The sequence below is a fragment of the Pan paniscus genome, chromosome 15, assembly GCF_029289425.2.
Source record: "Pan paniscus chromosome 15, NHGRI_mPanPan1-v2.0_pri, whole genome shotgun sequence".
Classification (NCBI taxonomy): domain Eukaryota; kingdom Metazoa; phylum Chordata; class Mammalia; order Primates; family Hominidae; genus Pan; species Pan paniscus.
This window is the reverse complement of record NC_073264.2, coordinates 94,330,717-94,345,043: the sequence shown is the minus strand read 5'-3', so window position 1 is coordinate 94,345,043 and position 14,327 is coordinate 94,330,717. Positions and strand designations below refer to the sequence as shown.

General features: G+C 47.2%; 2 protein-coding genes across 3 annotated transcripts; one reads left to right on the top strand and one right to left on the bottom strand.

Moving 5' to 3' along the window:
• Positions 1–215: 215 nt before the first annotated feature.
• LYSET (lysosomal enzyme trafficking factor) lies at positions 216–2,356 on the bottom strand. Of its 2 annotated transcripts, none has more exons than XM_034938042.3 (2): positions 2,265–2,356; positions 216–1,042 (listed from the first exon to the last, which is right to left on the bottom strand). In XM_034938042.3, exon 2 carries the CDS (start codon positions 1,024–1,026, stop codon positions 631–633), a length of 396 nt encoding a protein of 131 aa, XP_034793933.1. In that variant the 5' UTR covers positions 1,027–1,042; positions 2,265–2,356; the 3' UTR covers positions 216–630. The 2 variants fall into 2 exon arrangements, with proteins under 2 accessions (XP_034793933.1, XP_003832843.1); XM_003832795.5 differs by lacking the exon at positions 2,265–2,356 and adding an exon at positions 1,812–2,174.
• Positions 2,353–5,098, top strand: MOAP1 (modulator of apoptosis 1). The gene is made up of 3 exons (XM_034938041.2): positions 2,353–2,487; positions 2,584–2,738; positions 2,935–5,098. Exon 3 carries the CDS (start codon positions 3,055–3,057, stop codon positions 4,108–4,110), a length of 1,056 nt encoding a protein of 351 aa, XP_034793932.1. The 5' UTR covers positions 2,353–2,487; positions 2,584–2,738; positions 2,935–3,054; the 3' UTR covers positions 4,111–5,098.
• Positions 5,099–14,327: the final 9,229 nt, after the last annotated feature.

The window sequence follows — 14,327 nt, the reverse complement described above, 5'->3', positions numbered from 1 at the left end:
AAAAGAAAAATATAAAAAATAAAACCATTAAAAGCATTAATAATAATTTAGCCATTACCAAGAGGAAGAACAAATTCTGCTTATCAAGACAGCCATTTCCTCAATAATTTTTTAGCAATGCCTCATAAGCTGACAGCAAGTCTAGACAGCTGGCTTAGCTGCAATAGAATGAATTGGTGTTTTAAGTGTGAAGAATTTTAAAGCAAGCCAAGTAATTGTATAAAATTTAAATTTTATGATCATGTCTGGACCTTTTTACACTTAACACAATGGAAATGTTCATATTCATTTTTTTCCCCAAAGGAAAAATTTCTGAATCATCACTATGTTGCACAGTAGAATAGAAATATGAATTCAGGTACTTAGTCAAGTTTCTAAAGAATGCAAATAACAGACATGATTTAACTTCCAAAATCTGAAGTCATCAACATGATTTTGTAGTACTCTATCTCAGGTTTTACCTAAAAATTCGTTATTATTCAGATAAAGATAGCTCCCTAATCACATGTTTTTAAAAAGCCTCTGCCCCACCACAACTTCCTGAGATCTGTGAAGAAACTGCAGTCTTGTGATCAGACTCCATATAGGACTGGCAGTTTTGTAATCATAGGGAAAAAACGGTGACTGATTTTACGTGTCAATCAGTTGTAGTCTGCTGATCTGATTAGAAGCCTTGACAAATGCCTGGTGGCGATTGCAAATAACTGCCAAGCATATAGGGATGATACAGTAGCCCACTGTTTTGGGATCAGCTCTTGTACAAGAGTATAGGAACAAAAACATCTGTAAGTAAGGTACCAGAAAAATAACTGTCCACAACCAAAAAGGCAAGGAGAGTAATTGAGCTTTCAAGGAGTGTGTCCATGTGGTTCCTTCAAGGGGCTCCTCAGGGTGCTGTTGAATGTGTTCCAAGGCCAGCCTGTTGTAAGTCTCACTGATTTCAAAAACATAGTAAAATGCTGCTGCACTGGCTAACAGATACAATCCCACTCCAATCCATCCCATCCGCTGACGGAAGTTCATCATTCTCCATGCTCTGTGCCTTCAAATTAAAAAAGAAAATACAATTAGGGTCTAGTAATGCTGTCACGGCAACTACTCCAAATGTACTTGCTTTATCTCCAAGAATTCTAGGCCGGGCGCGGTGGCTCACGCCTGTAATCCCAGCACTTTGGGAGGCTGAGGCGGGTGGATCACGAGGTCAGGTGATAGAGACCATCCTGGCTAACATGGTGAAATCCCGTCTCTACTAAAAATACAAAAAAATTAGCCGGGCGTGGTGGCGGGCACCTGTAGTCCCAGCTACTCGGGAGGCTGAGGCAGGAGAATGGCGTGAACCCAGGAGGCAGAGCTTGCAGAGAGCCGAGATCACGCCACTGCACTCCAGCCTGGGCGACAGAGCGAGACTCTGTCTAATTAAAAAAAAAGAATTCTAAAATATCCCACTAACACACTTAAGATTTAAAATAATTAAATTAAACACCTATTAAGAAATGTAAAACTTACAGGTTGTTTTGTGTAATACTTACAATCAAGTAAAACAACACACACAAAAAAACAAAAAACCATTGATTTCAGTATATACTGAGTTCTGCTTTTTAACGGGAATCCCTCAGAATAAATCACTGCATCCTACTTAAACAGGTCCATAATACCCGCCCTCCAGAAACTGGAATTAAACTAGTTTCTCACAGCACATTTCACTTTGACAGGTGAAACACTTTCTGGCATAACAGTACTGCTTCAGACGTGAACGCGGGGTGCTACAAGTCAAGCCCCCAAGTTAAGACAGTTAACTCCTAAGCACTTACAATGGTCCCGAAAATCTTCCTGTTCCCACGGCAAGCGTTAAAGAGTCACTCAGCTCTGAATAATCGGGTGGCTTTGGCATTTCAGAGAAAGCCAACATAAAATAAATCCCCTGGGTCACCCGGCTAGGAGAAAGGTGAGCGCCGCCAGCCTGGAGCACCAGCTACTAGTGATTAAGAACGGCGTGACTGCGGCGGGTCACGCGCGGCCCGGCCCCCGTCGCCGCCGCCGGAGACCCGCTCTGAGAACCTGACCCGGCAGGGAGGCGTCCCCGCCACTTGGGCCTCCGGGCGGCCGGCCCCGCCCCCTGCCGCGCTGCAGCGCCGGCACGCCGCGACCAAGGCTGCGCAGGCGGCGCCAGGCCCGGGCCTCGCCGCCTTGCAGCGCCGCGAGCCCAGCGCCCGTCAGCGGTCGCCGGCGGAGCCTGCTTGCAAAGCTGAGGTCCCGGATCTCACCTTCCTGTCCCGTGGTGGCCAGCCCGCCCGCCGTCCCGGATGCCGCCGCAGTCGGAGCTTCCGGCTCGGGCCGGAAGCGCGCGCGCCCCGCCCCCGAGGCCCGCCCCTCATGACGTCAGATCGCCCCCGCCCGCCGCGCAGCTTCCCCGAGCGGGACCAAAACAGGTGGAATCCGGGCTGGAGCCGGAGCTCCGGCGGCGCGGGTGGCGGCACGTCCCTCCAGGTGGGTGGCTCTCTGGGTCTGGCGACTCAGCGCTCCTCAGCCTTGCCCCCTGGTGCCCGCTCGCGACTGTCATCGCCCCATCACTTCTCGTTGCAGACAGCACCACAGGCACCTGGAGTACCGGCATCGGTCGCTGTGGCCCCCGAGTGTCCGTCAGAGCCTAGGGGAGCCCGCCCTCCCGCGCCTCGTCGGGGCCCGGCCAGGCACCTTGGCCGCCGGCGCACGGACGCGGGCACGAGCACTAGATCACGGTGAGTGGAAGCGGGCCCGACGCGGCCCTGCAGGCCCGACATCCGCCAGGCACCAGGGCTGGGAGGGGTGAGGGGCGCGCGCCGCAGTGCGGCTGCCCTGGCGTCGCCGCTGGGGGCAGGGCGCGCGGGGCTTGGGGCCTGCACGCTTGCCCTGGACGTTGGCACCTTTAGCTAACCTGTCTGCTCTGTCTTGCAGGCTGCTGGACCTCGGCACGTTGACAAGATTTCTCTGGGGTACCGCGGAGGATTACTTTGAATTTCGGTGGTCGCCTGTGGTCTGGCATATTTAGAACTTAAGTCTATTATTTCGGGCACCATGACTTTGAGGCTTTTAGAAGACTGGTGCAGGGGGATGGACATGAACCCTCGGAAAGCGCTATTGATTGCCGGCATCTCCCAGAGCTGCAGTGTGGCAGAAATCGAGGAGGCTCTGCAGGCTGGTTTAGCTCCCTTGGGGGAGTACAGACTGCTTGGAAGGATGTTCAGGAGGGATGAGAACAGGAAAGTAGCCTTAGTAGGGCTTACTGCGGAGACTAGTCACGCCCTGGTCCCTAAGGAGATACCAGGAAAAGGGGGTATCTGGAGAGTGATCTTTAAGCCCCCTGACCCAGATAATACATTTTTAAGCAGATTAAATGAATTTTTAGCGGGAGAGGGCATGACAGTGGGTGAGTTGACCAGAGCTCTTGGACATGAAAATGGCTCCTTAGACCCAGAGCAGGGCATGGTCCCGGAAATGTGGGCCCCTATGTTGGCACAGGCATTAGAGGCTCTTCAGCCTGCCCTGCAATGCTTGAAGTATAAAAAGCTGAGAGTGTTCTCGGGCAGGGAGTCTCCAGAACCAGGAGAAGAAGAATTTGGACGCTGGATGTTTCATACTACTCAGATGATAAAGGCGTGGCAGGTGCCAGATGTAGAGAAGAGAAGGCGATTGCTAGAGAGCCTTCGAGGCCCAGCACTTGATGTTATTCGTGTCCTCAAGATAAACAATCCTTTAATTACTGTCGATGAATGTCTGCAGGCTCTTGAGGAGGTATTTGGGGTTACAGATAATCCTAGGGAGTTGCAGGTCAAATATCTAACCACTTACCAGAAGGATGAGGAAAAGTTGTCAGCTTATGTACTAAGGCTGGAGCCTTTGTTACAGAAGCTGGTACAGAGAGGAGCAATTGAGAGAGATGCTGTGAATCAGGCCCGCCTAGACCAAGTCATTGCTGGGGCAGTCCACAAAACAATTCGCAGAGAGCTTAATCTGCCAGAGGATGGCCCAGCCCCTGGGTTCTTGCAGTTATTGGTACTAATAAAGGATTATGAGGCAGCTGAGGAGGAGGAGGCCCTTCTCCAGGCAGTATTGGAAGGTAATTTCACCTGAGTCTCAGGGAACCACGAAGGGATATGGCAATGAGTAGAGCATGAAGGTAGAACAGTCTATATACTCTTGTGACACATACAATCCCTACCTTGTGCTGCCAAGTAACTCATTTTTGTGCAATTCTCAGTATAAGCCCTTTGTCGTTTCTATGCCTATTTAAAGTCTCCTAAAGGTGTAATTGACTAGGAAGGATGTAGTTCTACACTGCCATTTACCTATTTAAATTCATCCTTGTGAATATCTTTGTTGTTGTTGTTGAGACAGAGTCTCGCTCTGTCACCCAGGCTGGAGTGCAGTGGCGTGATCTTGGCTCACTGCATCCTCCGCCTTCCAGGTTTAAGCTATTCTCCTGCCTCAGTCTCACGAGTAGCTGGGACTACAGGCATGTGCCACCACGCCCAGCTAAGTTTTGCATTATCAGTAGAGACGGGGTTTCACCATGTTGGCCAGGCTAGTTTCGAACTCCTGACCTCAAGTGATCCACCTGCTTCGGCCTCCGAAAGTGCTGGGATTACAGGCGTGAGACACTGCGCCCAGCCTCATCCCTGTGAATTTCTTATTGTACACAAGTTCTTTCACTACCTGTGTGCAGTGCTCTGAGGGGACAGACAAGGCTTGGGTGTATATGCCAACCAGATCTCATTGAAGTATCAGCTTGTTTGGTACTAGGTGCAAGTGTAGCATGTCACATGTGATCATGTTGGATCATTGACAATTTTTAGGTATGTATTGACCTACATTTATGATGAAGATCCTGAGCGGAGGTTAAGATATTAAGTTATTTTCTGTATGAATCAGAATTATATTGATTCTGTGCAATCAAAACAAAAGGCAGAATAGAATGCTGAGATTGGTTAAGTTTGCAATGACCATCTTGAACCACAGATTTCTGCTATGTGTCATCAAAACATCTAATTCTGAGTAACATTTTCATGATTGTTATAAAATTATAGGTGTGAACTTCTAAAATAAAGGAATGCTAATAAAATGACTTTGTCTGTTTTGTTTATATCACAGTTCCAAGAGAGATTTCATTTGAATAAACAGTTCCCAAAGCATGAATCTGCAAACCACTGAACCTACACAGACTTAGTTCCTTGGACTCTTTCCTCTTGGTGCTCAGGGGTAGGAAATTGTTTTCTAAGTGAAGGGACCTTCTACCGAAGCAGTAAAACAATGGGATGAAACAAGACAGTGCACAAATTAGTGCGAGTAGTGCAGATGTATCAGTGTGTCAAATTTGGAAGGAGAAGGAAAGAAATGAACATTGCATGCTGCTGCTTGGAAGATTGGACTAAAAGTTTCTCCATGTACTTTCCCATTTAATCCTCTTGAAGAAAGGTTGAGCAGTATAATCTTAGCACTTTGAGAGGCTGAGGCAGGAAGATCGCTTGAACCCAGGAGTTCGAGACCAGCCTGGGCAACATAGTAAGTACAAAACATTTTTAAAAACTAGCCAGGCATGGTGGTGTGCGCCTGCAGACCCTGCTACTCAGGAGGCTGAAGCTGGAGGACTGCCTGAGGCCAGGAAGTCAAGGCTGCAGCAAGCCATGATCGTACCACTGCACTCCAACCGGGTGACAGAGCAAGACCCTGTCTAAAAAAGAATAATTAATTTTTAAAAATCCTGTGATATAGGAAAACTCAGTTTCACACTTGTGGAAATGGGCACAAAAGGTTAGAAATTTGGTCAAGGGCTGGGCACAGTGGCTCATGCCTGTAATCCCTGTACTTTGGGAGGCCGAGGCGGGCGGATCACGAGGTCAGGAGATAGAGACCATCCTGGCTAACGGTGAAACCCCGTCTCTACTGAAAACACAAAAAATTAGCTGGGCGTGGTGGCGGGTGCCTGTAGCCCCAGCTACTCAGGAGGCTGAGGCAAAAGAATCACTTGAACCCAGGAGGCGGAGGTTACAGTGAGCCAAGATAGTGCCACTGCACTCCAGCCTGGGCAAAGCGAGACTCCGTCTCAAAAAAAAAAAAAAAAAAAGAAATTTGGTCAAGGTGAAACATCCTTGGGCCAGAATTCTATCCTCTGTAGTAAGTGTAGTGAGTGATTAGGCCAGAATTCTATCCTCTGTAGTAAGTGTAGTGAGTGATTAGGCCAGAATTCTATCCTGTGTAGTAAGTGTAGTGAGTGATTAGGCCAGAATTCTTGTCTTTCTGCAAGGCCCATGTTCTTTCTACTGCCAAGAAAGAGAAACAATCATCAGGGTATCTATACCGAATAGCTTCACAAGGGAGGCAGGGCAGGCATTGGCTCCATTTCATAAGTGTCCATCTTATGTGCATTGGAGGGGAGTACAGTTGACCCTTGAACAACTTGGGGCTTGGGGGAGCCAGCCCACTGCACAATCTGCACATAACTTTTGATTCCTCAAAAACTTTACTATTACTGACTGGAGGCCTTACCAATAACAGAAAGTTGGTTAACATATTTTGTATGTTATTTGTATTATATACTATATTAAAGTAAGCTAAAGAAAAAATGTTCTTAAGAAAATTATATGGCCATATGCAGTGGTTCACACCTGCAATCCCAGCACTTTGGGAGGTCAAGGCGGGTGGATCACTTGAGTTCAGCAGTTTGAGACCAACCTGGCCAACATGGTGAAACCCCATCTGTACTAAAAATACAAAAATTAGCTGGGTATGGTGGCATGCACCTGTAATCCCAGCTACTTGGGAGGCTGAGGCAGGAGAATCGCTTGAACCTGGGAGGCGGAGGTTGCAGTGAGCTGAGATGGCACCACTGCACTCCAGCCTGGGCAACAGAGCGAGACTGTGTCTCAAAAAAAAAGGAAGCAAATCATAAGATAAACTATATTTACAATTCATTAAAGAAGTGGATCATCATAAAGGCCTTCATCCTGGTTGTCATCTTCACATTGAGCAGGCTGAGGGGGAAAGGGAGGGTTGGTCTTGCTGTCTCAGTGGTGGCAGAGACGGAAGAAAATCTGTGGATAAGTGGACCTGTGTAGTTCAAGCTCCTGTTGCTCAAGAGTCAGCTGCACGTTATTCTGAATCAGAGTCCTACTGCAAATTAAACACTTAGCAGTGGAGAATATGAGACTCTATAAGACCTGGGCAGGTGGCATGGGTTATCTTTTACCTAAAAAAAAAAAAAAAAATGAAGCATGGTTGACAATTGCTGAAAGGTAGGATAAAGCCTTTCATAAAAGTACCCAAATTTGGGATGTGCACCCTGGTTTTAGATTCAAAGGCATAGTATAATGTTTGTGTTATGACTAAATGTCATGATTAAGTTCCCATAAGTTCTTCTACGATGGAAAGATAAATATTAGATGACATATGGACTCTGAAGAGATTAGAAGGTGTAATTCTGATCTTGTTTGTATTTGTGTAGTCATTTGGAGTGTACAAGGCATTGTGACACGGGCCACTCACTTGCCCCCTCAGTAGTGGGAAGCAGACATGGTTAGTGTGTGCACCCTTGGGTGTTAATACAGGTTGCTCCTCTCCATATGTGAGGCACTGAGCTGAGGGCTTAAGATTGTCGTTAGATTTAGACTACAATCCCTGCCCTGAGGTCTATTCAGGGTCAGTGATGATAGCTGGCGTTGAACAGCAGATACCGAGCACCAGTGAACACGTTTGATCCCACAACGAGCTCAGTCCTTGATTTTCCCCATTTTACGGATGAGACTGAGAAGCTAAGTAACTTGCCCAGGGTTTCATAGCTAGTGAGTGGCAGGCTCAGACGTTTCCAGAGTTCTCCATCTTAATGTATTCTATGCTGCCTTATTCAGAAACCTACTATTTCCCCATTTGACAGATGAGAAGCTTGAGGATCAGAGAGATTCAATGCCAGGGGCAAGGGCTCATAGCCTGATTCCAGAAAGCTGTTCTTAAGGTGTTCTGACGTGTATCTGGTAAACACTACATAATTTTTGTTTAAGTTATGTTTATGGAATCATGTAAAATAAAATATGCTCCCCTTAAATAGCTATGTTTCAACTGGGCATGGTGGCTCATGCCTGTAATCCCAGCACTTTGGGAGGCCAAGGCAGACAGATCACCTGAGGTCAGGAGTTCGAGACCAGCCTGGCCAACATGGTGAAACCCTGTCTATACCAAAAATAGAAAAATTAGCTGGGCGTGGTGGCGGGCGCCTGTAATCCCAGCTACTGGGGAGGCCGAGGCAGGAGAATTGCTTGAACCCAAGAGGTAGAGGTTGCAGTGAGCTGAGCTTGTGCTACCGCACTCTGGCCTAGGCGACAGAGTGAGCTCCACCTCAAAAAAAAAAAAGAAACCATCACAGATCACAGACTAGAGACTAAGGAGAGAGGTGGTGAACTAAATGTAATGTGTCCTGGAAGGGATCTTGGAACAGATAAAGGGCATGAGTGGAAAAGTGGGATCCAAGTACAGTTAGGAGGTTAGAGGTCACAGTAATGTGCCAATGTGAGTTTCCTGGAAGTGCCAAATGTATCATGGAAATGTAATGTGTTAACAATAGGGGAAGTAGGTGAGAATACAGGAGCTCTCTGCACTCTTTGTAACTTATCTGTAAGCCTAAAACTACTATTAAAAAAAGTCCATTGAAACACACACATATCTTGGGTTCCTAGATGTTTCAGCAAAAAGTAAAAAATAATAAAAAAAGAAGGGCTGGGTGAGGCGGCTCACGCCTGTAATCCCAGCACTTTGGGAGGCCGGGGCAGGCTGATCGTTTGAGCCCAGGAGTTTAAGACTGACCTGACCAACATAGTGAAACCCTGTCTCTACAAAACCACACGTGATGGCACATGCCTGTGGTCCCAGCTACTTGGGAGGCTGAGGTGGGAGGATCTCTTGAGCCTGGGGAAGTCGAGGCTGCAGTGAGCCGAGATCGCGCCACTGCACTCCAGCCTGGGCAACAGAGCAAGACCCTGTCTCAAAAACAAAGCAAAACAAAAAAACTATGTAGATATATACATCATATGCATGGTAATAACAAATGACCTGAGATGCCAACCAGTAAAACAAGTCATTTCATTCACTGAAACACCACTAGGTGGCGGTTAGCACGAAAGGCAGGCCCCAGCCAAGCCAAAACAGGGAAAGGGATTCTTACGTAAACAGGGTCATATCTAACCCTGGAAAACTAGAACATTTCTCAAGCTTTTATGGAGGAAAATATTTTTGAGTGCTCAGTCTAAGACAATGACTTCTCTCTAAGTCCATGACATTCTAGAATCTTCTAATTCACTGGTCAGACAGGCCTCGCCTCACCAAATGGATTGATCTCAGTCTATTTAAACGAGAACATTCTTCGTGATTCCACTTCACTCCCAGCTAGAGCATCTCTCAACATTGGAAACCAGATCAACTTTTGAAAGTCACTTATTTTAAAGAGAATGAAATTGAGGTTCAGGCTGGGCGTGGTGGCTCCCACCTGTAATCCCAGCACTTTGGGAGGCAAAGGTAGGTGGATCACCTGAGGTCGGGAGTTCGAGACCAGCCTGACCAACATGGAGAAACCTTGTCTCTACTAAAAATACAAACATTAGCCGGGCGTGGTGGTGTGTGCCTGTAATGCCAGCTACTTGGGAGGCTGAGGCAGGAGAATCACTTGAACCCGGGAGGCAAAGGTTGCGGTGAGCTGAGATCGCACCACTGCACTCCAGCCTGGGCAACAAGAGTGAAACTCTGCCTCAAAAAAAAAAAAAAGAAAGAAAGAAATTGAGGTTCAAAGCACTATGGAGCTATGGTGGGTTCCCACATGCTCTCCTTCTGCTGCTGCCAGCCAGCCTTACTCTGCTTTTAGAGATGTTGGTTTTTTGTTTTGTCTTGTTTTTTTTTTTTTTTTGAGACTGAGTCTCACTCTGTCACCCAGGCTGGAATGCAGTGACACGATCTTGGCTCACTGCAAACTCCACCTGCTGGGTTCAAGCGATTCTTCCCCCTCAGCCTCCCAAATAGCTGGGATTACAGGCACCTGCCATCATTCCTGGCTAATTTTTGTATTTTTGTAGAGACAGGGTTTCACCATGTTGGCCAGGCTGGTCTTGAACTCCTGATCTCAGGTGATCTGCCTGCCTTGGCCTCCCAAAGTGCTGGGATTACAGGCATGAGCCACCACACCCGGCTTAGTTTTCTTTTTCTTTTTCTTTTTTTTTTGAACTGGAGTCTTGCTCTTGTTGCCCAGGCTGGAATGCAATGGCGCGATCTCGGCTCACTGCAACCTCCACCTCCCGGGTTCAAGCGATTCTCCTGCCTCAGCCTCCCGAGTGTCTGGGATAACAGGCATGCGCCACCACACCTGGCGAATTTTGTATTTTTAGTAGAGACGAAGTTTCTCCATGTTGGTCAGGCTGGTCTCAAATTTCCAACAGGTGATCTGCTTGCCTTGGCCTCCCAAAGTGTTGAGATTACAGGCGTGAGCCGCTGCACCTGGCCTATTCTTATATTACCATATAAACTGGGTAAGTATGTTAAATAAATTAGTGTCATTTATTACACTGATTTACTGATAATTAGTCATTAATTCACTGTAAAGTAGGCTTGTAAGTCACCACCCTAAAAGGTGGTTTGGGAGTCAGAGGTTGAGTCTACAATAGTAGAATTCTACAGATGAGGCATGTGAGGCTCAGAGAGGGTGAGAGGCTTTGCTCCAGGACACGAAGCTAAGTAGTGGTGGGGCCCAGCTGGGAACCCGAATCTGAGGCTGCTTCTGTCTTGCTCTGTGACCTGAGCTGAGATGCTTAATTCCTCTTCGACTTCAGTTTATTTACCTACAAAATCTGTGCTCTCTTTTAGCTCTAAAACTCTGGTACTCAGAGGATTCTTTTGAGTATCTCTAAACTATAAACTGGGCCGGGTGCAGTGGCTCACGCCTGTAATCCCAGCACTTTAGGAGGCTGAGGTGGGCAGATCACTTGAGCTCATGAGTTTGAGACCAGCCAGGCCAACATGGTGAAACCCCATCTCTATCAAAAATACAAAAAATTAGTTGGGCGTGGTCGTGCACGCCTGTAATCCCAGCTACTTAGGAGGCTGAGGCAGGAGAATCACTTGAACCCAGGAGGCGGAGGTTGCAGGGAACCGAGATTACACTACTGCACTCCAGCCTAGGCGACAGAGTAAGACTCTGTCTCAAAAACATAAATAAATAAGTAAGCTATAAACTGACTCTAAGTTCTTAATATTTGTCATTTAATATGTGTTTCCAAATATTATCAGCATATCTTTTGATGAGTGTGCCTTTTAACTCTCCCACTAGATTCTATACTCCTCTTCAAGGAGTATCATATCCCTAGATAAGCCCAATACACTTGGAAGGTAATCAATATTTCTTTTCTTTTTTGTGACATGGTTTTACTCTGTTCCCCAAGCTGGAGTGCAATGGTGCAAACACAGCCCACTGAAACCTCAAACTCCTAGGTTCAAGGAATCCTCTGACTTCAGCCTCCTGAGTAGCTGGGACCACACACACACACCACTATGCCCAGCCGATCAATATTTCTTGTTTTTTTTTTTTTTTAATTTTTATATACGGGGTCTCACTCTGTCACCCAGGGTGGAGTGCAGTGCCACGATCATGTTTCACTGCAGCCTTGACCTCACGGGCCCAAACAATCCTCCCAGCACCTTAGCCTCCGGAGTAGCTGGGACCACAGGCATGCACCACCATGCCCAGCTAATTTTTTGTCATTGTTTGTAGGGATGGGGTTTCACCATGTTGCCCAGGCTGGTCTCAAACTCTTGAGTTCAAGAGATCCACCCGCCTCAGCGAGAGTAGGCATGAGGAAATGAATATAATCATTGGCGAACCTGTTTCTAACCTTGTAACCTAAACCCAATCCATTACGTCTCTTCTCTGTCTCTCTCCAATAACAATAATAATAATACAGCGTAACTTATGCTACAGAAGAGACAACACTGTTCGCTACCACCCAGCACAGCCACTATTAACCCTTTTCCTCTTTTGTAATTAAGATTTGTTCACCCACTTTACAGAACCGTTAATATCAGAGGAAGCTCAGCCTCTCTCTAGTCCTAATAGAGAGAGTGGGTGGTAAATCTTTTGTTGTTGTTGTTGTTGTTTGTTTATTTTAGAGATTGGGTCTCACTCTCTAGCCCATGCTGGAATGCAGTGGTGCAATCATAGGTCACTGCAGCCTCGAACTCCTGGGCTCAAGTGATCCTCCTGCCTCAGCCTCCTGAGAGAGTGGTAAATCTGATAAGTTTAAATGACTTGGTATCCTTTGCCAAACTGCTTGCTATAGGCGTGGGCAGATAATTCAGGTCTAGCCAGTGAAATATGAGCAGCTATTTTTTAACCTGTCTTCATAGGAGCATAGACTCTGGTGCCAGATTGCCCCAGGTCAGATTCCAGCTTCAGGCCGGGCACAGTGGTTCACACCTGTAATCCCAGCACTTTGGGAGGCTGAGGCAGGTGGATCACTTGATGTCAGGAGTTCGAGACCAGCCTGGTCAACATGGTGAAACCCTGTCTCTACTAAAAATACAAAAACATTAGCCAGGTGTGGTGGCGCGTGCCTATAATCCCAGCTACTCGGGAGGCTGAGGCAGGAGAACTGCTTGAACCTGGGAGGCAGAGGTTGCAGTGAGCCAAGATCGTGCCACTGCACTCTAGCCTGGGCGACAGAGCAAGTCTCCGTCTCCAAAAACAAAAATATTCCAGCTTCACCATTTTCTAACTCTGTGACCTGGGGCCTCAGTTTCCTCAACTGAAAATGGGGATAGTAATGAAACTCATTCCCAGGGGTCATTGTGAGGACCTAGTAAACCTGTACCTGTAAAGTGCTGTCAGCCACTGCACAGTGAATACTCAGAGATAGCTCTTGTCTCTGTTCACCACTGCTGCATCATCAACTAACCCGGAACTTAGTGTCTGAAAGCAGCAATGGTTTAATAGCTGTTATCTCACAGTTTCCGTGGATCAGGAATCTGGCAGCAGCTTACCTCGGTGGTTCTCACTCTCAGAGACTGCAGCAGAGCAGCCAGCCGGGGCTGCGGCTGTGTCTTACATGATCATCTTTCACACTCACCCACGTGGGCCTGTCCACCGGGGCTGCCTCATGACACAGGGCTGATTTCCCCTGGAAACAAGTGATCCAGGAGAGAGTGAGAGAGAACACCCACACGGAAGCCACCCTCTTTTAATCATCTTATCTCAAAAGTGACATCCCATTGCTGTGTCATATTCTATTCATTAGAAGCAAGTCAGTAATCCAGCCCATGCTCAAGGGGAGGAGAGAAACATGGGTGTGGATTCTAGGAGGTGGGAATCACTGGGGCTGTCTTAGAGGCTGCTGCTGACAGCTGTTAGTTTTACCTACGCAGAGAAAAAGCCTATAGTTTTGTTACCTCTACTTTATATTTTACCTACAAATGACAAAATTCCTCTATTAGAACTAGATTAAAAGAGAAAAAAATCCTCCATCCATTCCTTCATGTATCCGAGTAGTAAGAACAGAATTGCCCTGTGTCCATTCTAAAGGGTGCTAGAGGCCATTTGAGGTTCACTGGTGAACAGCCAGCATATGTTCACTTTTTTAGCGTACAAGCATAAGTGTCTCCTAAATCTTCCCTATTCCAAGCTGTAAATGTCCAGCTGCTTCTCGGCTTCCCCGATTCCCTCCTGATCTCACTTCCCTCCCTTCTGAGTGTCCTTTAAGAATAAGCAATAAGCTGGGTGCGGTGGCTCACACCTGTAATCCCAGCACTTTAGGATGCCAAGGCAGGCAGATCGCCTGAGGTCAGGAGTTTGAGACCAGCTTGGCCAATATGGTGAAACCCTGTCTCTACTAAAAATACAAAAACTAGTCAGGGGTGGTGGCGCATGCCTGTAATCCCAGCTACTTGGGAGGCTGAGACAGGAGAATCACTTGAACCCAGGAGGCAGAGGTTGCAGTGAGCCAAGATTGCGCCACTGCACTCCAGCCTGGGTAAGAGAGGGGACTCTGTCTCAAAAAAAAAAAAAAAGAAGAAGCAATAACCTGCTTGGCCTCTGACACTCTCACACCTCTTTCGGAGTGGGGAGAAGACTTACCTTGTACCAACCAGCTTCTGGTTTCTAAGCAACTGTACCCTAAATATTTAACAAAAGCTTTTTTTTTTTTACTTTTGTCTCACTCTTTTGCACAGGCTGGTGTACAGTGGCACGATCACAGCTCACTGCAGCATTGACCTCCCAGGCTCAAGTGATCCTCCCACCTCAGGTGCCTGAGTAGCTGGGACTACAGGTG